The sequence below is a fragment of the Juglans regia genome, chromosome 15 (genome assembly GCF_001411555.2).
Source record: "Juglans regia cultivar Chandler chromosome 15, Walnut 2.0, whole genome shotgun sequence".
Classification (NCBI taxonomy): domain Eukaryota; kingdom Viridiplantae; phylum Streptophyta; class Magnoliopsida; order Fagales; family Juglandaceae; genus Juglans; species Juglans regia.
In genome coordinates, this window is record NC_049915.1 from 14,786,270 (window position 1) to 14,811,539 (window position 25,270).

The 25,270-nt window shown below is 38.9% G+C and overlaps 1 protein-coding gene across 2 annotated transcripts in view; it reads right to left on the reverse strand.

The window, feature by feature from the left end:
• LOC109016591 (DENN domain and WD repeat-containing protein SCD1-like) overlaps window positions 1-25,270 on the reverse strand; it is a 40,216-nt gene that overhangs the window by 11,643 nt on the left and 3,303 nt on the right. Inside the window, exons 5-18 of one of the 2 annotated variants that reach the window (XM_035686141.1) lie at window positions 25,142-25,242; window positions 22,886-22,949; window positions 22,583-22,696; window positions 20,419-20,636; window positions 19,174-19,228; window positions 18,993-19,076; window positions 18,588-18,786; window positions 18,332-18,461; window positions 18,157-18,223; window positions 18,010-18,054; window positions 17,202-17,277; window positions 16,996-17,069; window positions 16,835-16,885; window positions 13,714-13,871 (exon numbers count right to left, since the gene is read on the reverse strand). In XM_035686141.1, coding sequence (XP_035542034.1) covers window positions 13,714-13,871; window positions 16,835-16,885; window positions 16,996-17,069; window positions 17,202-17,277; window positions 18,010-18,054; window positions 18,157-18,223; window positions 18,332-18,461; window positions 18,588-18,786; window positions 18,993-19,076; window positions 19,174-19,228; window positions 20,419-20,636; window positions 22,583-22,696; window positions 22,886-22,949; window positions 25,142-25,242 — 1,436 coding nt within the window. The remainder of the gene's footprint in view (window positions 1-13,713; window positions 13,872-16,834; window positions 16,886-16,995; window positions 17,070-17,201; window positions 17,278-18,009; window positions 18,055-18,156; window positions 18,224-18,331; window positions 18,462-18,587; window positions 18,787-18,992; window positions 19,077-19,173; window positions 19,229-20,418; window positions 20,637-22,582; window positions 22,697-22,885; window positions 22,950-25,141; window positions 25,243-25,270) is intronic. The other variant, XM_035686142.1, reaches the window with a different exon arrangement.

A 25,270-nucleotide genomic window follows, 5' to 3' on the forward strand; every position in this document is an offset into this window, starting at 1 on the left:
CCACCTCAAATTTGATAAAACTCGAGAAAATCCACCAACCCTTATATTTTTCACACACCAACCCCATAAGAACCACTCACTTCAAGAGAATTCCACCCTCCCCATGTACTGCCATACTTGACTTCTACCATTAATCGCCCTAATGCCTCCCAATTGTAGCAATGCATCAGAGCCATTTGCCCAACAAGGCACAATTAAAAACTAACAAATTTCTGACTCTAAGTCCACTAACATAACCAAGTACAAATCTTAGGCCAACTAAATAGAAAGAAACTTGAACTTATTGCCAATTCCGCCCCATAAGAAATCCCTCTGAAGTCTTTCTATATGATTGGCTGCACTTGCTGGTATAGAGAATAGGGATAGATTGTAGGCAGGCAAGTTGGATATAGGCTTTTGATCAAAGTTAGTCAGCCTTCTTTTGATAAATAGAGTTGCTTCTATCCTACCAAACGACAATCCATCTTCTCAAGTATATCATCAAAATAGCTTGTTGCCTTGAATAGCGACCCATATGGAAGGGAAGTCCTAAGTACTTCATTAAGTAATGTCACTTTGCATACATGAATCCTAGCAACTAATCAATTTCCGCCACGACACCTATAGGCACTAATTTTGATTCAGCCAAATAATCTCAATACCTAGAACAACTTCAACACATAAGAAAAGACTGCATAAGTGAAGAAAATATTCTACAATATGCTCACAAAGTGAGGCTAGTGACATGCCTCAGCATGCACCAGCAGCACATGGCCTGGCCATCAGCATGCCAGGGCCATGTCAGGACATGCCCCGCACACGCATGCACACAGCACCAGCAAGGCTAGTAGACTCCCAACGCCCAAGCCACCTACCTGGGCCTGCACACAGCATTAGCGCCCAGCGCCCATGCCACCTAACTAGGCCATGGGCGCATCATCAACATGCAGCTCCCATGCCATGAGCACAGCAACAGCAGCCCACACCTAGGCCACCTGCCTAAGCCATGACTACAAACCACCAGCAACAACAACAGGCATGCCCAACAGCCATGCCATCAAGCAGCCCCAAAGCCCAGACCCTTGCCTGGGCCATGTCAGCCATGCACCAGTGGGCAGCACCAATAGGCAACCCCACGCCCAGGCCCATGCACAGCATGCCCATGGCCAATGCCATGGGCCAGCTTAGGCCACCAAGGGCAAATGTCATAGGCCCCACGCCATTATCACTTATTTAATTATTTTATTTATCAATGGACCTATTAGGATTTAATCTCTATATATAGGACCTTTAGCATCTTAGTTTACATCTTTTGATCATTTGACATTTTTCCTTTGTGGAACGGTTTGGTGTGTTCTTAAAGAACACTTTCAGTGCTTTTGCACTTGGGCTCTTTTGGGTGAAATTTGTGAATCCCAATGAGAGGATTAACACCTTGCAATTCGTGAATAGGTGTTGTCCATTTATCTATTTTTGATTCATCACCTTGCAATTCGTGAATAGGAGTTAAATCACTTATCTTTCTTTTTATCGATCTTATGTTTCATCACCTTATAATTCATGAATAGGTGTTGATTCATTTTACCAATCTCTTGTCTATATTTTCCATTCTATATTCAAAAATCCAAAAATATATTGTTCTTATATTTTCTACTTGTTCATATATTTTCCTTGCATTTTCTCGCATGTCAAACATATCCTAAGCCATATTCTTCATATCCTTTGATTTCCCAAATATCTATAAACACCAAAACTAAAGTCTTCATCTTTCCTTTATCATCCAAGACCAAATCCACCTTCTATACATTTCACCAATTGCCATAACCGAAATTCCCTAAGCCTCCAACTTTCCAATCCCATAATTCCCATATTTGCCTCTTATAAAAATTAGCCTTCCTCCATCCACATTAGCCCAAGCCGAAATCCACATTGCCTCCAACATTCCATACACACATCTTGTCATAGTTGGTAACCCTAGCCTTCCTTCATCCAACTAAGCCCTAGCCAAATCCCTAGAGTCTCACAAGGTAATTCCTACATTTTAGGAATCCTCATCCATCTTCTAAATCCAATCCCTAAAATCACTTCATCCTTCAAATCACTCAATCCCTTGAATCACTTAAGTCAACCAAAAGATCTTCATTATCTTACCTTAGCTAATCCCTAAATTCTAGGAACTTCCCTAGAATCACTCCATCCCTAAAATCACTCATTTCCTAGAATCACTCAAATCAACCAAAGACCTTCATCCTCTTGCCATATCCAAACCCTATCTTCCACCTCCAAACCCCTAAACTCAAGGAACAACCCTAGACTCATTCAAACATCATCCATCTTCATCTTTCCTGCCATATTCGAAATTCCTATCACTCCCAAATTGTCTCCAACAATTTAGGAGCCCTACCCTCACTCATCCATATCCTTCCAGACCCTAGCAACCCATCCTAGACTCCAACCCTAGTCCAACTCTTCCCAATCTCGAAATCCCCCTTAGCCACAACCCAAAACCCTAGCTACACTTTACCATACCAACCCTATGTCAATGGACAGCACTGTCCATCATCAATATAGTTTCCTTCTATTCTTCTTTCCTTATCTCATCTTTACTTCCGTTACTTAGGCTTGTACAGAAATATAGTTTCCATATAAGGCTAAGAATGCTAGAATCACTCGATAATTAGTTTCTTCACATGTATAGTTCTCTTGTAAAGTTTCTATATAATATACAGATCACTCAAAGGCCAATTGATTCGGCCATTCATACATCGCATTTTACCTTATCTTGACATGGTATCAAGAGCCGGTTGATTTTTTTCTCTCTCGGTTTCGTTGTTGCCCGCGTGCATCGTCTTCTGTCTCGATTACGTGTGTCGGTGTGGTCTGTGTCTTGGCAGTCCCTCTCGGCATCTTCGATTTGTCTCGGTTTCGTGTGTCGGCGTCGTCCTCTCGGCATCTTCGATTTCTCGTGTATCGACAGACGTACGAGCTTCGTATTTTTCGGCGCTCTGCTTCTGGGGTAGCCTTTCTCGGCAGGTTCTGTCTCGTTTTTGGGCTCTCTCGGCATCTCCTTCCTCCATCGACACGCTCTTCTTCTGGAGTGGTGTGTTTCGGCAGCTCTGTTTAAGGTCTGGGCTTCTGTTCCTGCGTTCTTGTTTACGTTTCTGAGTGGGTGATTTCGGCAAAATTAATTTTTTGGTCTTCGTATTATTATTTTTTTTGCCTTATCACATTTGTCGGCAGAAACTCATTTTCTTTGGGTTCCTTAAAGTTTATTCTGGAATTTCTTTTCGTCTCGAGTTCCATTTTTTTGCTATGGATTCTGCACCTATATGTGTCAAATTTACAGGCAAAAATTATTCTACTTGGGCTTTTCAATTTGAACTTTTCCTCAAGGGAAAAGACCTTTGGGGCCATATTGATGGCACGGATGTTGCACAAACATCCAATCCTGAAAACTCCAAAGATGTCGCGTCTTCGCCTTCTTGGGATGTACTTGATGCTCGGATCATGTCTTGGCTTCTTAGTTCGGTGGAGCCACATATTGTCACTAACTTGCGGGCTCATCGCTCCGCTCAATCCATGTGGAATTACCTGAAGAAAGTTTATCATCAAGACAATGATGCTCGTCGCTTTCAGTTGGAACATGCGATTGCCATGTTTCAACATGGTAGTCTTTCCATCCAAGACTACTACTCGGCATTCTTGACTCTTTGGAATGAATATACTGATTTGGTTATCGCGGATGTTCCTGTTGCTGCACTTTCCACTATTCAGAAGCTTCATGAGACTAGCCGGCGTGATCAGTTTCTTATGAAACTACGTTCGGAATATGAATCTGTTCGCTCTTCTCTACTGAACAGATCTCCTGTTCCTTCGCTGGATATTTGTTTTGGTGAGTTACTTCGCGAGGAACAACGTCTTAGTACTCAAGCTATTCTGGAGCAATCTCATGGTAGTTCTGGTACAGTGACTGTGGCTTATGCTGCCCAAGGACACGGATCACCTATGACTTCTAAAAATTTGCAATGTTTCTGCTGCAAGGCCTATGGGCATATTGCTGCCAATTGTCCTAAAAAATATTGTTCTTATTGTAAGAAAAAGGGACATATTATCAAAGAATGTCGTATCCGTCCCCAGAATCGTCAGGCTCACGCATTTCAGACTTCTGTGTCTGTTTCTCCCTCAGCGACTTCTGCAGTACATGACTCTTCCTCAGGTGTTTCCTCTGATCTTGCATCTCCTGCAGCAACTTATTGCACTCCTGAAATGGTGCAACAGATGCTAATTTCAGCATTGTCTGCGATGGGGTTTCAAGGTAAAAATTCTACTAAACTCTGGTACGTAGACTCGGGAGCTTCTAATCATATGACAAATACGCCCACTGCTCTGTGTCATGTTCGACCTTATGCTGGTCAATCTGCTATTCAAACTGCCAATGGTAGTTCTTTGCCCATAGCTGCTGTCGGAGATGCCTCTTCGACATTTACTGATGTGTTTCTTGCTCCTCAACTTTCCACTAATCTTATTTCTGTTGGTCAATTAGTGGATAACAATTGCGCTGTTAAATTTTCTGGTGATGGTTGTGTTGTGCAGGACCAGGTAACGGGGGAGCCGATCGCGAAGGGACCTAAAGTGGGGCGTTTGTTTCCACTATTTTTACCTGTTCCAGCACTTTCTTCAGTTTCTTCTATTACGTCTTTTGCTTGTAATAATGTTCCTAATCTAAGTATGGTGTGGCATCGTCGTTTAGGCCATCCTAATACTCAGATTTTATCTCATGTATTGAACTCTGGTTTTCTTGGTAATAAAGAACGTTTGTCTTTATCTCTTGAGTGTGATTCTTGTAAACTTGGTAAAAGCAAAACTCTTCCTTTTCCTTTGCATGCTAGTCGAGCTTCTCACTGCTTTGATCTTGTTCATAGTGATGTTTGGGGACCTTCCCCCGTTAGTTCACATGAGAAATTTAAATACTATGTGACTTTCATTGATGATCATAGCAGATTTACTTGGGTTTATTTCCTTCATTCCAAATCTGAGGTTTTTCGTACTTTCACTGAGTTTTTAGCATATGTTGACAATCAATTTTCTGCGACTATTAAGACATTACGCACAGATTCTGGTGGTGAATATTTGTCTAATGAGTTTCAGGCTTTCTTGGCTTCTAAAGGTATTATTCATCAACGTTCATGTCCCGCTACTCCCCAACAGAATGGAGTAGCCGAACGCAAAAATCGCACTCTTCTTGACATGGTACGTACCCTCTTGTTAGAATCCTCTGTTCCATCCATGTTCTGGGTCGAGGCTCTGAAAACTGCTACTCATTTGATTAATCGTTTACCTTCCCAAGTCTTACACATGGAGTCTCCTTATTTCCGCTTGTTTGATAAGCAACCTAGTTATGATAATCTTCGTACATTTGGTTGTGTATGCTTTGTTCATTTACCTCCTCAATCTGTTAGCGACATAAATTATCTGCTCAATCTGTTAGATGTGCATTCTTGGGATATAATGTGTGTCAAAAAGGATTTGTTTGCTATGATCCTAATTTACATCGCACACGCATTTCTAGGAATGTTATTTTCTTTGAAAATCAACATTTCTTTCCTGTGTCATCTGTGCCCTCTTCTTCCACTGTGGTCCTCCCCTCCTTTGAGCAGCAACTCTCAAATCTTCCTCCTGTCCGCTCTCGCTTTAAACCAGGTATTGTGTATACGAGACGCTCCCGCCCACAGTCTCTTCCCATGGCTCACCCAATATCTGATCCTAACATGCTCCAGAACCAGTCAGTTGCAGCACCTCCAGAGCCCTTGGTACGACGCTCTCCTCGAGTGTCTGTACCTCCGGATAGGTATGGTTTTCCTTCTGGGACCTCTATTTCAGCTCTTACTGCTGCTTTATCCAATTTTGATATTCCCACATGCTACTCACAAGCTGCCAAGCATGACTGTTGGCAACAAGCTATGCAGGAAGAAATTGCCGCTCTAGAGGCCAATCATACCTGGGACATTGAGCCATGCCCTCCAACAATTGCTCCTCTGGGTTGCAAATGGGTTTACTCAGTCAAGGTTCGATCTGATGGAAGTTTGGATCGTTACAAAGCTCGACTTGTTGCTCTTGGGAATAATCAGGAATATGGTGTCAATTATGAAGAGACCTTTGCTCCTGTGGCTAAGATGACTACTGTTCGTACGATTCTAGCTCTTGCTGCTTCTAATGATTGGCCACTACATCAGATGGATGTCAAGAATGCTTTTCTTCATGGGGATCTTAAAGAGTGTATTTATATGAAACCACCACCGGGACTGAGTACTCCTTCGACTTCGCATGTGTGTAAGCTTCGTCGCTCTCTTTATGGTCTCAAACAAGCTCCAAGGGCCTGGTTTGATAAATTTCGAACCGCTTTATTACAATTCTCATTCAAGCAGAGCAAGTATGACACTTCATTGTTTCTTCGGAAATCAGATGTGGGTATTGTTGTTCTTTTGGTATATGTTGACGATATTGTGATTACTGGTTCCGACTCTATTTTACTTGGCAGCTCAAGACTCATCTCTCTGAGTCATTTCATATGAAAGACCTTGGGTCTCTCACATATTTTCTTGGTCTTGAGGTGCATCGTAGTTCATCTGGTATTTCACTCAATCAACATAAGTATGCTAGTGACCTGGTGGCTACAGCTAGCCTACAGGAGGCCACTTCGGTTGATACTCCCATGGAATTGAATGTCAAGCTTCGCAAAGAGGAGGGTGATTTACTTGAGGATCCCAGTTTATACCGGAAGTTGGTAGGTAGTCTTGTCTATCTCACCATTACTAGACCGGACATTTCCTTTGCAGTACAACAAGTCAGCCAGTTTCTTCAGACCCCTCGTCATCTTCATTTGGCTGCTGTCCGTAGGATCATACGCTATGTTCAGGGCACCTCTGCCCGTGGCTTATTCTTTCCTGCAGGCAATTCTCATCGCCTTATTGCTTATAGCGATGCTGATTGGGCTGGTTGTGCTGATACACGTCGATCTATTACTGGTTGGTGTGTGTTCTTAGGTAATGCATTGATCTCCTGGAAGAGTAAGAAGCAAGACAGAGTCTCTAAGTCATCTACAGAATCTGAGTATCGGGCAATGTCTCTTGCTTGTTCCGAAATTATTTGGCTTCGAGGTTTGCTTGCTGAGCTAGATTTCTCTGAGACCGATCCTACACCACTACATGCTGATAATACAAGTGCTATTCAAATCACAGCCAATCCTGTCTATCATGAGCGCACGAAGCATATTGAAGTCGACTGTCATTCTATCCGTGAAGCATTTGAAGCTCGTGTTATCACTCTCCCACATGTTCCCACTGAACTACAAATTGCTGATATCTTCACCAAAGCTCTCACTCGCCATAGACACTGTTTCTTAAGTGGCAAATTGATGCTTGTTGATCAACCCGCATCAATTTGAGGGGGGCTGTCAATGGACAGCACTGTCCATCATCAATATAGTTTCCTTCTATTCTTCTTTCCTTATCTCATCTTTACTTCCGTTACTTAGGCTTGTACAGAAATATAGTTTCCATATAAGGCTAAGAATGCTAGAATCACTCGATAATTAGTTTCTTCCCATGTATAGTTCTCTTGTAAAGTTTCTATATAATATACAGATCACTCAAAGGCCAATTGATTCGGCCATTCATACATCGCATTTTACCTTATCTTGACACCCTAAGCATCATCCAAGTGGTCCCAATATCAAGGGCAACTTTCACGCCATTTCACATTGCATCAAACACACCAAACCATCACTTAGATCACTCGAAATCATCATCATCATCAATTCCATAACTAAACACCATACATTCATCAACCTAGAAACCCATCATTGCCATCATAAGTGCCATTATTGATCAAAGACTAAGCAAGAAGGCTAAAGCATTTGGTCATCACAAGGAGAACCAAGGCGAGGACAACATAGTGTTTAGGAACTAGACCGAGGTCCCTAACAGATACGTTGTGGGCTGTGGGTGATAGTTCTCAGACTATCGGCGTTATCTGGGGCTGTGTGGTGCTTATCGGCAAGGTCTGTGCAGCAATTGGGCTGTCGGCATTTGGTGTGCACGTGCAGGTGCTTCTATCGGCATAGTTTGTGGGGAGAGTGGGCAGGTTTTTTTTTTTGTTAGAGTTATTATTTTTTTTATGGGCATCATGACTTCTGAATCATTTACCGTGAAATTCATGTGTAAAAACTACTCTGCCTGCGAATTTCAATTCCGTTTATTTGTTATGAGAAAAGAGTTATGGGGTCATAGAGATGGGAGTGATCCCACACCTCGAGATGCCAAGGCTTTGTCAAAATGGGAAATCAAGTATGCTAGGGTCATGACCTGGATCCTTGGCTCCATTGAGCCTCACTTTATTCACAATCTTAGGCCCTATAAAACTGCCACTGACATATAGAATTACCTCAACAAGGTTTACAATCAAGACAACACGGCTTGGCATTTTCAATTGGAGTATGAGATGACTAATTTCACACAAGGAAGTCTCTCCATTGAGGAATATTTTTCTGGTTTTCAAAATCTTTGGGTTGACTATTCAGACATTGTTTATGCTAATGTTCTCGCTGCAGCTCTCTCTGTCCAAGCAGTGCATGAAACAAGCAAAAGAAATCAATTATTGATGAAGCTCCATTTTGACTTTGAAATTGCACGTTCTAATCTGATGAATCATCATCTTGTACCATCTCTGGATGCTAGTTTGAGTGAACTTCTTCGTGAGGAGCAGCGTATAGTAACTCAGGCTGGCGTGGAACATCGGGCTAATTTAGTGCACCTGTTACTGTGGCTTATGCAGCACAAAGGAGGAATAAGGATAGAGACATGCGTGCTGTCTAGTGGTTTAGTTGTAAAGCTTTTGGTCTTATTGCTCAGGATTGTCCCAAGAAGTTTTGTAATTACTGCAAGAAATAGGGTCATATCATCTCTGCTTGTCCCGTTCGACCTGAAAGGAAGCAGGGTACTACTTATCATGCCTCTGCTAGTGCCTCTAGTTCTACTGCATTGCCTGCTGCCTCGCCAGTTGTTCATATTCCTGCTCCTACAGCCTTAACAAACCCGAACACACTCACTCTTGAAATGGTACAACAGATGAATGATCATTTCTACTTTTTCTGCTTTTGGGCTCTCAGGTAACCATAAAGTTTCTTCTAAGCCATGGTATTTTGACTCCAGAGCCTTTAACCATATGACCAATACTGTTGTTCCTCTTACTAATGTCAGAAATTATGATGGAAATCTGAAAATTAACACCGCTGATGGCAGTTCTCTGCCTATCAGTGTTGTTGGTGATCTTTCATCTTCCTTCACTGATGTTTTTGTGTCTCCTGACCTCTCCACAAATCTTATTTCTAATGGTCAATTGGTTGATAATAATTGTAATGTCCAATTCTCTCATTCTGGTTGTGTTGTGCAGGATCAAGTGTTAGGGAAGATGATCGCGAAAGAGTCTAAAGTGAGACGCCTCTTTCCTCTCCTCGTTTCTCCTTCTACCATTATTCCTAGTGTCCTTTACTTTCCTTTGCATGTAATGTTATTGGTTCAGGAAATAAGATGTGGCATAGACGTCTAGGCCACCCAAACTCTGATGTACTTCGTACTTTGTTTCATTCTGGTTTATTGGGAAATAAAACATGTTCTCTTGATCTTTCTCTTGATTGTACATCATGCAAACTTGGCAAAAGTAAAGTTCTACCTTTTCCTCATCATGCATCTCATGCCACACAATGTTTTGATATTATTCATAGTGATGTTTAGGGAATTGCACAGGTTGTTTCTCATGTGCATTGCAAGTACTTTGTTACTTTCATTGATGACTTTAGTCACTTTACTTGGCTTTTCTTCCTATTGGCTAAGGCTGAAGCTTTTTCAGTATTTAAGCACTTTCTTGCACTTATTGAGACTCAATTCTCTACCAGCATCAAGGTCATGCGCTCTAATTCTGGCAAAGAATACATGTCTAATGAGTTTCAAGACTTTCTTCAAAGCAAAGGGATCATCTCTCAGAGTTCTTGTCCTTCGACACCGAACCAAATGGTATTGCTGAGAGGAAAAATCGTCACCTTCTTGATATGGTAAGAACCCTTTTAATTGAATCATCTATTCTTCCTCATTTTTGGTGTGAAGCACTTTCTACTTCAGTTCATTGGTCATTCTCCCTCATATTATGATCTCCAGGCATTCGGTTGTGTTCGTTTTGTGCATCTCCCTACTCTTGAGCGGCATAAACTTACTGCTCAATCTGTTAAGTGTGCTTTTCTTGGTTATGCTATACCTCAAAAGGGATATGTTTGTTATGATCCTCATGCTCTTCGTATACGGGTTTCCAGAAATATGGTTTTCTTTGAAAATCAATATTTCTTTTCATCTCATATTGAGTTGTCATTTGCATCTTTATCTCTTCTGCCTAACTTTTCAAATTCCCCGACAATTATGGAAAGGTTCAAACCTAGTTTTGTGTATGAAAGATCGTAGTCGACATGAGTCTGGTTCTACTTCTTCTGTGCCCCCTCATGATCTTGACCCGACGCCTGATCCTACTCCTGCTTCCACCACTCTTCGCCAGTCTCGCCCTTCTCAACCCCCTGATCAATATGGTTTCTCCTCCCATGTCTCTCTTGTGGCTACTTTATCCTCTATTTTCATTCCCTTTTGTTATAAAAAGGCCATGGAACATGAGTGTTGGCAACAAGCAATTCAAACAGAACTTCAAGCACTTGAGGAGAATCACACTTGGGATATTGTTTCTTGTCCCCCTACAGTCAAGCCTATTGGGAGTAAATGGGTTTTCTCTATAAAGCTTCATTCTGATGGCTCTTTGGACCGGTACAAAGCTCACCTAGTAGCTCTGGGTAACAAACAGGAATATGGGGTTGATTATGAGGAGACATTTGCTCCTGTTGCCAAAATGACCACGGTTCGAACCATCTTAGCTATTGCCGCTTCACAGTCATGGCAATTGCATCAGATGGATGTGAAGAACGCATTTCTTCATGATGATCTCCAAGAAGAGATCTACATAAAGCTTCCCTCTAGTATGACTACTTCTTCTCCTCATGATGTCTATAAGTTAAGGCGTTCTCTATATGGGCTCAAGCAAGCTCCCCGGGCTTGGTTTGAGAAGTTTCACAATACACTTCTTACCTTCAGTTTTACACAAAGTTAGTATGATTCATCTCTCTTCTTCCACAAGTCTGCATCGGGTATAGTCCTTCTCTTGGTTTATGTGGATGATATTATCATTACTGGCATTGACTATGATTTGATTACTAAGCTTCAGCAGCTGTTGCATGCAACCTTCCATATGAAAGATCTTGACCAGCTCACATACTTCTTAGGATTGGAAGTACATCATCGGGCTAATGTTATTTTCGTGAGCCAACATAAGTATATTCAAGATCTTATTACCTTGGCTGGTTTGGAGGACCCTTCTTCCACTGATACTCCTATGGAGATAAATGTCAAATACAGGAAAGATGAAGGGGGCCTTCTGGATGATCCTACTCTCTATCGGCGCCTAGTTGGGATTCTTATCTACTTGACTATTACTCAACTCGATATCTCCTATGTCGTTCATCAGGTCAGTCAGTTTATGTCTTCTCCTCGACATCTCCATCTTGTTGCAGTTCAGCGCATCATCCGCTATCTTCGAGGTTCACCTACTCGTGGGTTATTCTTTCCTACAGGCTCATCTCTTCAACTTGTTGCCTATAGTGATATTGATTGGGCTAGGTGTCTAGATACGTGTAGATCTACTACAGGTTGGTGTATATTTTTAAGTGATGCCTTAATTTCTTGGAGATGTAAGAAACAAGTTCGTGTTTCTAAATCCTCTACTGAGGCCGAGTATCATGTCATGTCTACTGCTTGTTCTGAAATTGTATGGCTACGTGGTCTTCTTGAGGAGTTTGGGTTTCCTCAGACTACTTCTACCCCTCTTCATACTGATAACACTAGTGCAATCTGAATAGCACTAGTGTTATCAGCATGAAGAGGGGGATGTTAATGTATACAATTTAGGACTTCTCTCTGTTAATATTAACTGTACAGATATATTACCATGTATATAGGCTGAATATTAGAAATCAGTTAGATTTTCCCGTGTATAGCATATTATCTACTTTCCTTATATATTTGGGGGAATTCATGTTGATAAGGAGACGTGCTGAAATAATAGGGCAAGTTTTTCCAAAAAGCTTTCTTTGTATTTTCTGGTTTCCATAGTATTTTGACAATTATTTGTATTACTTGAGGGCTGTATTACTTTGCTTCAAAGCGGTTTCAGGCTTGAAGGTAAATCTCTCAAAGTCTGAAATGGTTCCCGTGGGTGGTGTACATAATATCCAGGACTTGGCGAATATCTTGGGTTGCAAGGTTACTTCGCTTCCTTTGAAATATCTTGGCCTCCCGTTGGGGGCTGCTTTCAAAACACAAGCCACTCAACAGAACTTCTATAGCTCTCCAAAAACCCTGATAGGAGTCACTATTCATAGCAACAGCCAGCATTATTTTTTGCTCAAACCCCCATGACAACAACAAAGAAAAAAGGGGAGATAGCAAGTCCCCTTACCTCAAGCCTTTCGAACTGCTAAAGAAGTCCCAATTAACATGATCATATGCCTTCTATAAATCCAGCTTGCATAGTACTTCTAGAGCACCAGAACAAAGTTTGCTACCAATGCACTCATTGGCGATAAGAACTGTGTCTAGGATGTCTCTCTTTGAGGAAGAAATTTTGAGTTGTAGACAAAACCTTTCCAACACCACTTTCATTAAGTTAGAGGACTTTGGAGATAATCTTGTACACAGCTCCAACTGGACTAATAGAGCGGAATTCTATGATTTCCATACATCTTGCTTTCTTGAGTATGAGAGCAATAAAGGTACCATTGAGGCTTTTTCAAAGTTCCCCCCAAGTGTAAAACTCCCAGAAGATTGGAGATTAACAATCATGCAAAACATGGAATAATGCATGCAATATCATGTACAAAAACCTCCATAGCATGTACTTTGGAATGATGTATGTCTGAGTTAAACCAGCTAAGTGCGACCGTAATTTAAAAATTAATATAGATCCAAGTCGCACACATGTGGCATGCACGACAAAATTATTAAAATTTAAAATTTCTTATAACCTTACTGATAAATTTTCTGAATGTGGCATTTTCAATTGATAACTATAAGAATTTAGATATAAAGAAAAGAAGACAAAGCACTGTACAGGAATGAACACATACTGTTCTAGACTTTAACAATTCTAAATTGTCTAACATTTATTAACATGATCTTTCAAGTTCTTTTAAATTAAATGATCAAATCCGTGGTCATTCAATGTGGGACTAGATGACGTGCCTCAGCCAAAACAAAGTTATAGCTTTGAAAATTATATATGTTGTCTAATATTTATTAACATGATCTTTCAATATCTTCTAAATTTAGATCAAATTGATGGTCATTTAATGTAGGACTGGATATCATGGCTCAACCAGAACAAAGTTCTTGTTTTAGAAATTATATTTGTCATATATAAAAGCATAAAGTAGCTTAAGAAATCAAGCTATTCCATCTCCACGTGAAATATTGAAAATGATGGGTAAAAAGAAATCAAAGCACGCATACCATAACTCCCAAGTTTGAGAAGGAAAACAAGATTGGCAGTATTATTAAAAAAATCTGGTAAAATCTAGCCTGCAACTCATACCGTAACTCCTCCCATATAGAGATAGAGATAAGATGTCGTTGGATGTAGTCTGAAACATTATTCGCATCTTTCTTATACATTTCAGCCGAGACTTCAAGAGCATCTCTGATGGTCATCACGTCATTCCGAGAGGTTGCACGACTGATTGCTGTTTTAAGCTGAATTTATATATCAATTGTAATTAGAGAGAGGAAGAGGTATTGGAGTCACAAACATATAAAATCCATATAAAATGTATTAAAGTAAAGAGCAAACTGGTGCATAATGCATCTTTAGGGGAACTTCCGGGCATTGCATTGTTTCTGTAAGTCAGAATTTGTATAGAACAAGTAAATTAGTTTTTTTTTTTTTTTTGATAAGTAAGATATAAACTTTATTGATGTGAATGAAATAGGCATATACCTAGTACACCGGAAGTATACATTTGAACACCTAGATACATTCTACGAGTGTTAAACTAAAGATAGGAATTCATGTATATCATCCCCATTTAATACAATAGCTGAAAACCAAAGCAATAAAGTGTGCATAAAATAATTCTTCAGCTCCAACATTGTTCGTTCCTTGTCTTCGAAGCAGCGCATATTCCGTTCCGTCCAAATACACCACATGATACACAACGGAATCATTCTCCAAACTGCTGCCACTTGATGACTGCCCTGCAATTTTCTCCAACAACCCATGAGCTCCACCACTCTCCTAGGCATTACCCAAGCCACCCCGACCCGTCGAAAAATCTCATCCCATAGCCCTCTTGCTACATCACAATGTAGTAAAAGATGATCTACCGATTCTCCATTCTTCCTACACATGTAGCACCAATCCAATACAACACATCCTCTTTTCCTCAAGTTATCCGTGGTTAAGATCTTCCCAAGGGCAGCATTCCAAACAAAAAAAGCAACTCTAGAAGGCACTCGAGACCTCCAAATGTTCCTCCATGGGAATGAGGTGTGATCCTGAGAAATCAGAATTTTATAATACGCTTTTACTGAGAATTTCTTATGATCCTGGAGCCTCCATTTCAAGCTGTCTTGTTGTGCCATAGTAGACCCAAAAGAATGTAACAAGCTGAAAAAATCTGAAACCATAGATAATTCCCAATCATGAATATCTCTATTAAACAGAATATTCCACTGATGCGAGCCATGTGCAAATAATCGCACTTCCGCCACAGACACGTCCTTGTTAACTGCAATACGATATAAAGCTGGAAACACCCTTTCCAATGCGTGCTCACCACACCACACATCTCGCCAAAAACTGATTCGGTTACCCTCACCTGCGACAAAACGGATATGATTTACGAAAATAATCCACCCCTTTCTTATAAACTTCCATAGCCCCACTCCATGCCCCCCTCTCACTTCTTTAGAACACCAACCACCCCAATCAACTCCATGTTTAGCATCTATTATTTCCCTCCACAAAGAACCCTCTTCCATATGATATCTCCAAAGCCATTTCTCCAACAACACTTTATTAAAAGTTCTCAAATTACACACACCCAACCCCCCATACTCAACTGGAGAACATACTGACTTCCAATTAACCAAATGAACTTTCTTCTCCTCCCCTAAGCCTCCCCATAAAAATGCCTTGAATAGTTTCTCGATTCTATTCACCACCCCAACAGGCATAGGAAAAAGGGATAAAAAATAAGTGGGAAGATTTGTAAGGGTACTCTTGATAAGAGTGAGACGACCCCCTTTCGAAAGATACACCATTTTCCATCCAGCCAACCTTTTTTCTATCTTTTCGACCACCCCATCCCACATAGCTCTACTCTTGAAAGAAGCACCTAGCGGAAGGCCCAGGTATTTCATTGGGAGCGAGGACACCCTGCAACCCAAAAGACTAGCTAGATTGCGTATATTAGGGACCACCCCCACCGGTACCATCTCAGACTTGTCAAGATTCACCTTGAGTCCTGATACTGCTTCAAAACAAAGTAATAATGCACGCAAAGTTTGGACCTGACTCCTATCCGCTTCACAAAACAACAGAGTGTCGTCTGCGAAAAGAAGATGTGAAATGATACAAGAGCTACCAGAGCCATTTCCCACCTGAAAACCAGATAAGAAACCCCCACTAACAGTAGCCTGCAACATCTTGCTCAGCGCCTCCATAACTATGACAAAAAGAAAGGGAGATAAAGGATCACCCTGTCGCAAACCCCTCGAACTATAAAAAAAACCTGCAGGAGTGCCATTAACTAACACTGAAAACCGGGCTGTTGAAATGCAAAAACGCATCCAGGAAATCCACCTATCTCCAAAGCCACACCTCTTCAATAAATACAAAAGGAAATCCCAGTTCACATGGTCATAAGCCTTCTCCATGTCTAGCTTGCAAAGAATACCTGGACTTCCCTCCCTCAACCTAGCATCCAAACACTCATTTGCAATGAGCACCGAATCAAGTATATATCTCCCATGAATAAAAGCATTCTGGGGCTTGGAGATAATATTTTCCAGCACTAGACTGAGCCGGTTAGCAAGGACCTTTGAAATAATCTTATAGACACTGCTAATCAAATTTATTGGACGAAAATCCTCAATATTCGACGCCCCACTTTTCTTTGGAATGAGTGCGATAAAAGTCGCATTAAGTGATTTTTCAAGCTTTTGATAAGCATGAAATTCACTGAACACCCGCAAGACATCACCTTTCACCACATCCCAACAAGTTTGAAAGAAACCCATTGAAAAACCATCCGGGCCCGGCGCTTTGTCCTTAACCATACCAGATATGACCTTGAAGATCTCATCTTCCACAAAAGGTCTCTCCAATACATTAACCAGCTGTGAATCAATTGTCTCAAACGGTAAGTCATCAAGCTTCGGCCTCCAAGTCACATTGCACATTATTATGAGTAAATTAGTTTCAATGAAGTATTCCAACAAACTAAATTAAAAAATTGGCCTTTGATTGCTTGTATTCTGAACCCTGATATATTGATTACTAAAAATGTCAAAAGTGAATTGAAGAAATTAAATGATGCTGCCACATACAGTGAAACCAGTTATAACATGGAGCTTTCTAACTTCTGACATTTATATACTTATCTACTCCTATATTCAATCAATTTCCAGGGAACTTTGACTTAAACTATACATACTAATTCTTTAACTGCAATAAACTGTTCCTGTGTCAGCTGACAATGCCATCCCTGAGAGCATAAATCCAGTACAAAGTCAGCTTAATGCCACAAAATAGTAGAAGTAACAGGAACAACAACAACAACAACAATAAACACAATTGCATTCTAGATCTACATACTGAATGTATATGCTCTCTGATACATTCAACAAACCCACTACCACCAATTCCCTCTGCGTCAGATTCAATCATAGCTGCAAAAAGCCAACAAATAGATATTGTTTCGTGACTCTTATAAGTATTAAAGCAGATTTTGAAACAGTAACTTAGACATAAAGAGTTCTCCTATAATGTTAATGAGATCGTTAGTTTTTACTGGAGCATACCAAGGATTGTGCCATACTCAAAAGATGAAAGAGGATCATCAGTTGCTCCCAATTTCAGAAGTCGCAGCCATAAACCCTGTTTAAGAACAAAACCACAACACTTGAAATAGAAGTGCAAAGGACAATGGCCAAAAGGCTCTTATAACACTTGCAGAATCAGAAGAACAGCAACAAATCAACAGAACTACATTTCTAGGGCCCATTGGACTAAAGGAATTTTCCCTTGAAATTACCCAAGGTGCACTTGAGGAAAACTCCTTACTAAGTGCCTCACCCCAAGATTAGTCGGGACTTTTTTCTTAGACATCCAGTGCCAATAAATAAAATGATAATAATAGAGTACACATACAATTTTCCTTAAAAGTTTTATTTTAGGAATTTTTCCCACATACAATCAATTGTTGTAATGAAGGATTTCATTTCATAATCAGCCCCATTGGTTTACTGCCCTTATATTAAACTGCAACGCTTTGATGATCCCAGAGAAACATATAACATCAAGAGCTCACCAAAAGCTTAAACTTAATATTCTCATTTGCAGTAGTGAGAATAAGGAATAAGCAATATCAGAACGGCCACCCCTCAAACCCCAGCATAACAACATTTTAAACCTTAAATGTCAAAACAGAAACCGGGTAACTAGATAATTAGATATTATCTGATAATGACTGCTTGTTTATTGACCATTATAGAAAGTAAATGTAAAGAACCATTCAAACATGAAATCAACTCAAGATAGGGTATGTCATACATGGAAAACTCCAACATAAATGCAAAGGGAAATAAATAAAATGAAAAAAGGTTTCACCTGCAGCTTCACTTTTATATCCAAAACCATGAGCTCCCTTTCTGCCTGTAAAGATAAGAACCAATAAAGTGAAACCAAATCAGGAAAATTCTAAGGTTCAACCTGGAAACTAATTAGGGTATGTTGGGCATGGTGTAGAGAACTTACAGCCCTCTCCAATGGACTGAGACTTTTTTCTGCTTTGGAACTCTTAGCCCCCAGTATAGAAGGTGAACTGATGAAGATAGAGACATATTAAGGGTTGCACTAAAAGGCATGATGATCTGTATACAATATATATCAAACAGAGAGTATTTTAAACTTGTCATGTGAAAATATAAACCTAGGAGTATGCTTTCCAGAGTATTGAAAAGCTCCACTTGCTGCTGCAAGAATCTGCCTCCGCTTTTCTTCTTGCTCTTCTGTTCTAATGTTTGAGGGGAACCGATCATAAGTATATTTGGCACCTGATCCTGAAGAACGAAAAAGAAAATGTGAAAATGAATATTACCAACTCCAATTTGAACCACTTTTGTCTCCTTATAAATTATTGATTTATACAACAGGAAATCTCAACAAAAAATGGACATCAAATATACCTGATATTCCCACATCAGGATCGGATATTGTTATAATCTCAGGCTCTACCAAAGATGAAGGAAGTATTGAAATAGGATTTTGACCCCTTCCAATCGCATCTTGTAACTTGTCAAGGAGATTATTATTATTATTTTCACCAGAGCCCAGACCTCTCTCCAAATAATCCAAGAAACCATGAGAATCTAGAAACTGCGTTATCTGTAAAAGCCAACAAAGAGAGACACAGTTCAGAAATACTGAATTCTCAACATGTATTAGTAAATCTCTAGTGAAAAAAAAAAACATTATTCATTACCTAAAGCTGATGATAGGGAGAACAAAAACATCCATAATAGCAATTTTAAAATTCAGCTAATTAGGTTGGAAATTAGAACAGAAAAATGAGTGGAACAACATAACATCACCATAGGCTCTGATGGTTGGTTGGTTGACCGAGAGCGCCTCTTCAGAAATGCTGGACTGTTGAAGACTTGACTTGCTGTATTTTCCTGAGATGATTTTACCAAAACACAAAAAATTGAAATGAACGAGTGGAAGTTTACAAACTAAAACCACATTGCAAGATACAAGATAAAAGTTTCATACAATGAAATTTCGGTAGCCACTCAAAAGTGAAGCAAAGAACTTCAGAAATATTAACCTGCACATACATATTCCATGGATATAATCAGACTTTCCCTGTCAGATTTGATCAAAACTGCAGTTCTTTATGTGATAAAACAATTTGCATCGGCATATTAAAGCATCACCATTCGTACAAGATAAGAAATCTTAAAGAAGTTCAACAGAGTGAACAAGCAGTAACAAAATAGATATCATTATGTTTAAAAAAAAGGCAAACTAATTGACAGCTTTATAATGTCAAATACATGTACATATGCCCTTGCTTTAAAATTGAAGTTGCGGATCTATTTTGTAGATTCTGAAATATCTACTAGGCACATTTTTCTCAGTTAACATGCAAGTTGGCTATAAGATCCACCTGACAAAATCCTACTCAAATAGAAATATTAAAAAGGATAAACAAATCATATGAAAAAAGTAACGGATTAAAAGATTGAAAAAAGGAACCAAATGCTCTAGCCTATAAAGCAATGGGTCTTTCATACGAAAAACATTGCAACAATCTGGTTATTAAAAAGATCATATCCTAAGAATGCCAATGGGAAAAGTTTAGCCAGCTTCATCTGCCCATAAGGTTGATAGCTTTTATCTTATAGGTAATAAGGTTGAGAGTCTAACTTTAGAAAACAAATATACTCTAATTGCTCACAGATATTAGAATTGTCAAGGAATTTACCTCTAAGACCACAAAATTAAAATTTTCAAGCAACGAGATATGCAAGTACTAACTAGAATTTTCAAAGCACAACACACTGAAAAATTTAAAGGTCCACTACGATTAAAAACAAAGTAAAAGCTTCATATTCTCCTAAAATATTCATGCAGTCAGTCATAAAGGACAACCATCAAGCTAAAAACTAGAGCAGGCATAAAACAGAAATGGGATTCTAGTAATTTACCAATGTAATTGTTACAAACCTCACTTTAATCTGCTGAATAAAGGTCTCTACGGAAACACTATGGAAACTTAAACCATTAATCATAGAGCAGAATTGTTCTGTTAATTTTGAACAGAGACCACCTTCTAGAATAAGAGCATACAAAATCACAAATTTGTAACAACACAAATGCAAAGTGTCACCCAAAACAATATATTTCTTTACATGTTACTTAACAAAAGATTATTTACGTGTTGAAAACTGAAATAATTAGCTCTAAGAAATTAAGAATCCACCATAAACATTTCACATGGGGTCCAAGTATTACCTAAGTTTAAGGTCATGACCCTCTCCCCAAGGTTTGTTGCCACATATAGATGATTTCTCGGATGCATTATATGGGCCATCCATCTGATCTATCCCCACAACATTGGGATACAGCAACTGCATGATCTCCTCACGCAAAGAGCTTAATTCTGGCTCTGGAAAAGGGGGAATGTCTTCCGATGTGGTGATACGATTATACTCGAGTTCTACCACAACTACCTATAGTTGGAAAAATATTAATTAAATTGAGTTAAATTCAAGAAAGTATGCCATGCACAAACAGTGTGAGACTATGCGAACAGTCTCAATAAAAAGAGAGATGATTTTTGCACAGACAAGTTGCATGGAAATCACAAGGACCAAGACCAAAAAACTACTGTTCATGCAAACGGTTATAAACAGTAATTGTTTTCATCTTGGTCTGTAAAAATTCCATGCAACTCTTCCGTGGACGTAGCCCAACTCAATAAAAAACTAGCAAGATAATCGTTAAGCTTAAATATTGATAACGACTCCTCTCGTAGTAACGAAAACGAAATCATATATGCACTAATCAACAATTTTTTATGTTGTCTATCAATACTACATGAATAATTGGGGAATGCTATTCTAGACCATGATAGAAACCAACAGTCCTGAAAGTTTAAGCAATAAGAAGTGAGCTAATTATGCTCTACATTAGTCTTGCAATGTTAGTCTGACCTCAAACTATGTGATCTACAACAACAGATACCAAATTTGAAAAGTCAAATGTAAGAAAATTTTAATTCTTAAATTACCTCTTGGAGGGTAACTTTTAAAATGTTCTGCAAACAACTTATAATATGTTCTAGCATTGGAGAGTTAGTTTTGGTAAATTATAACCATTTAAAAAGTTAGAGAATCCTGGAAGCCTGACCTAAAAAAATAAGATGGAAGTATGTTAACTATATGCTAGGTCACTAACACCCTTACCCTGCATGCAGAACCAAACTGCAAGTGGGCCCAAAAAGGAAACAGAAATGGAAATGAACACAAAATAAGGGTTAGAATAGGTGAAGGTTCCCAAAAACATACACGGTAACTTTTGGTCTCTCTCTTTCTCTCTCTGTCTCTCCCAGTCAATCACTCTCAACTATGTTCATGTAATTTGTATATTTGTTTCCTATTAATCATTCCACACATCAATCCATGTGCCCAAAGGCTACTTTAAAAGAAAATAAATTAGATTCAGAAATTGGGTTGATTGTTATACCTATTCTTCTATGCATATATATTAAAACACGGATTACAAGATGTTTGTCAGAAAGCATGGTCAGGGTATATCATTGCCGAAAAATAGGCCAGAGAATATAGATGACCTGTCACAGGCTCTCATCTATCCCATGTATAGGCTGAAAAAAATAATATCTCCACCTTCTATTTACATCTTCCCGAGGCTTGAGAATCAAAGTCACGAAACATAAATTGCTTCTAAATTTGGCTGTGGACCATCTTTTTTCAAGAAATTTTTTTTTATATAAGTAAACGATAATGTTATTAGTAAAGAATAGGCAAAGCCCAAGTACACAAAATGATATACAAGAGATAAGGCCTATCTAGGTCACAGTATTAGAAACTAGAAAGTCATGAAAAGTCGGGCCATTAAAACTAAACAACTTTTAACCAATTCATGGAATACATTTCAAAAGCTTTCTCCAGATGTCCTGAGGCTGCATAGCATACACTAGGCAATGTCTTTAAGCTAATGCACGATAATCTATTGAGTTGTTAACACTTAATATGAGAAGAAATTGTTTGCAAACATTCATATAGATGGAACTTCAAATGAATCATTTACATTCACCCAATTGCAACAGCGTATATTGAAGTGGTGAAACTAATTAGAATTTTGTTTTTTAGATGACACATCAATACTAATTAGAATTTTTAGTGCATTTCTCTGTTTTTACAAGTTACGAATTTTTCATGCATACTAACTGAAAATGGGGAGCATGCATCAAATTAGCAGTTAAAAAATTCTTTCCATATAGCCAAATAAGTTGGGTTGTTGCTGGTGGGACAAAAAGGAGAAGAAGCACTGCTGCCTTCAACTTGAACACCATGGGATAAGAACCAGACAATAATAACTAATAACAAAGGGGCAAAAATTAAATTAACCCTGAAGTTTATATAAAACAACTTACGCCATCCATTGTGAGACCAGACGTGTCAACACCTGAATGGAGACCCATCATATACGGTGTAGGAGCATCAATATAGTCTACTCCACTGAAAAATAGCAATGGAATGTAGACATGCTTCAGCAAAACAAACATAACAAGATTAGAAGAGAATCCATAACAAGAATCATAAAAGGCATCATATAGTAATTGATAGTCTACTATTAATGAATAAAATGTTGCCATTTCCAGACATAATGTAACTTATGATGCAAACATTGTTTTCTATCCCATCAAAAGAGCAGTTGACTTCAAATCCAACCTTACCTGCCACCGAAACGGATAAATTAGATGACATATGGCCTCTGATACGAGAGTTAAAAGCGAATACCTGGAAAAAACACAATAGAGACAACTAATACACAGGATCTGCACAGCTAGAATCATAACAATGTAATGAATTATTATAGATGAAGTGAAAATTCTTATACAACTTAGAAAGAAAAAAATAAATTAATATGATTAATAAGGTGACAACGAAGAATTATAATCAGAATAGGCGTTAATTAAATTTTAAACAAATAGCTCCACATCAAACAAATAAGGGTGAACAGAACCTCAAGGAAGCACACCATTTCTGGCAGGACAACAGCAGTGGTGGGAACCATGATTTTAACCAAAGACAAAGTTATGAATGCCTTTAGAGAACTGGGTGGTTTGGATTCAGAGAATAGTTGAGATGGTTTGTAAATAGTAGAATAAAATATTGTTAGAATATTATTTTTTAATATTATTGTTTTGGGATTTGAAAAAGTTGAATTGTTTATTATATTTTGTGTGGGAATTTGAGAAAGTTGTAATGATGAGATGAGATGCGTTAAGATGAGTTTTGAATCCAAACCACCCTAGTGAACTCTCAAGTTAAAAAGACCTTATCCTGCTTTTTGTGCATATTATCTACCATTCAACCCTACTTTGTGAGAGAATAATAGCTTGTAACGCCTAGACCCAAATTTTATAGGCTTGGATAAAGATTTTATAAGTTTGGACCACGGGCCCAATTTTGTTAAGGCTAGAAGGAAGACTATTTTATTGGGCCAATTAGGCTGTACCTATTAATTGAGGATATAGTATTGAGGAGATAGGATTGGATATGAAATTATGGGCCTATATTCGAAATGGAGTAGGTTCAGCCCATTAGGCCCATAAATGGATGGAGAAGCCCAAGTATTTCTAGACGATGGTGAGAAGCCGCTCACAGGTAGCATACAAGAGAAACACCTAATTAGAAATAGGAAAAAAAGACAAGAAAATCATGGAAACTTAGCCCATTACAATCTACAGAATCTACCAAAAGAAACGAAGTATTAAAAAAAAAAAAATTCAAGTTTCTCCCAAACCTGCTCATAATCCTCAAAACGTATCTCATTCCTTTCTCTCCAAATACACCACATTAGAAAATAGTGGTCATTTTCCATGCTGCTGCAATTTTTCTGCTACCCTGCAACCCTCTCCAATTGGCAAAGAGGTCTACTATTCTTTTGGGCAGAACCCAGTCCAACTCGACTAAAATGCATGCTATAAAAGCTTTATTGGGGTCCCGTCACCACACCATAAATCATGCTAGAATCTAGTCCTAGCTAATCGCTCACCTCAAGTCAAGTGTGACTAAAAAAAACTCTCATCTTCTTATGATATTCTTCCATAACCCCACCCCATATGGCCCATATACCTCATTAGAGCACCATCCATCCCAAGCACGCCAAAATTTAGAATCCACTACAGCTTTCCACAAGGCCTCCCTCTCATTTTGATACTGCTTGAGTCATTTCCCTAGAAGGGCATAGTTGAATAGAAGTAAGTCTCGAGCTCCCAAACCACCATCTAAAGATGGAGAGCACACTTTAGCCCAATTTACTAGGTGGCATTTGAGCTCTTCTCCTAGCCCACTCCATAAAAAGTCTCGTTGTAGCCTCTCTAATTGATTGGCCATGCTAATAGCAAAGAAAACAAAAAGGGGGAATATGAAAGCAAATTCGAGAAACACTCTTTGTCAAGCTAATCCGAACACCGTAGGACAAATACATCGTCTTCCATCGAGCCAATCAGCTCATAATCCTCTCAATCACACCATCCCAATAAACTTGACCCTGAAGGAAGCACCCAAGAGAAGGCCAATATATTTCATGAGCAGAGAGGATACCTTGCAGCCCAAAATGCTAGTCAAAAAGCACCTGGTAACACCCCTTGCAAAATGCAATTATATGATCTTCCCAATGAGAGTCATCATGGAAAACTGGATCAGAGTTTTTTATGCATGTGCCACTCCATAAAATGGAGCAGAAAAATACTTGAAACAAGAACAATTTAATCAGTCCATTAATTTGGATGATTATTATTTAAAAAAAAAAGAACCTAAGATCCAATTTTAGTTTGATATTTTGTTATGAGTCTCATCCATAAATCACTTCTAGATGTGAGTGGAACAAAATCAGATGACAGCTATGAAACAGCTCATTGTCATTCAATAAAATGATCACTCTTACTAGGAACAATATCAAGTCTTTAGGTAATGGGGGGTACTTGTTTGATCGAAGCAAAATCCTCCTTTCAAGCAACACAGCAGCAAAAAGTTTAATTAAGTTGTCAACATCCAAGCACTGTACAAGTGGCTGAAATGATATCTGCATTCATGACATAGAGGATTATTAG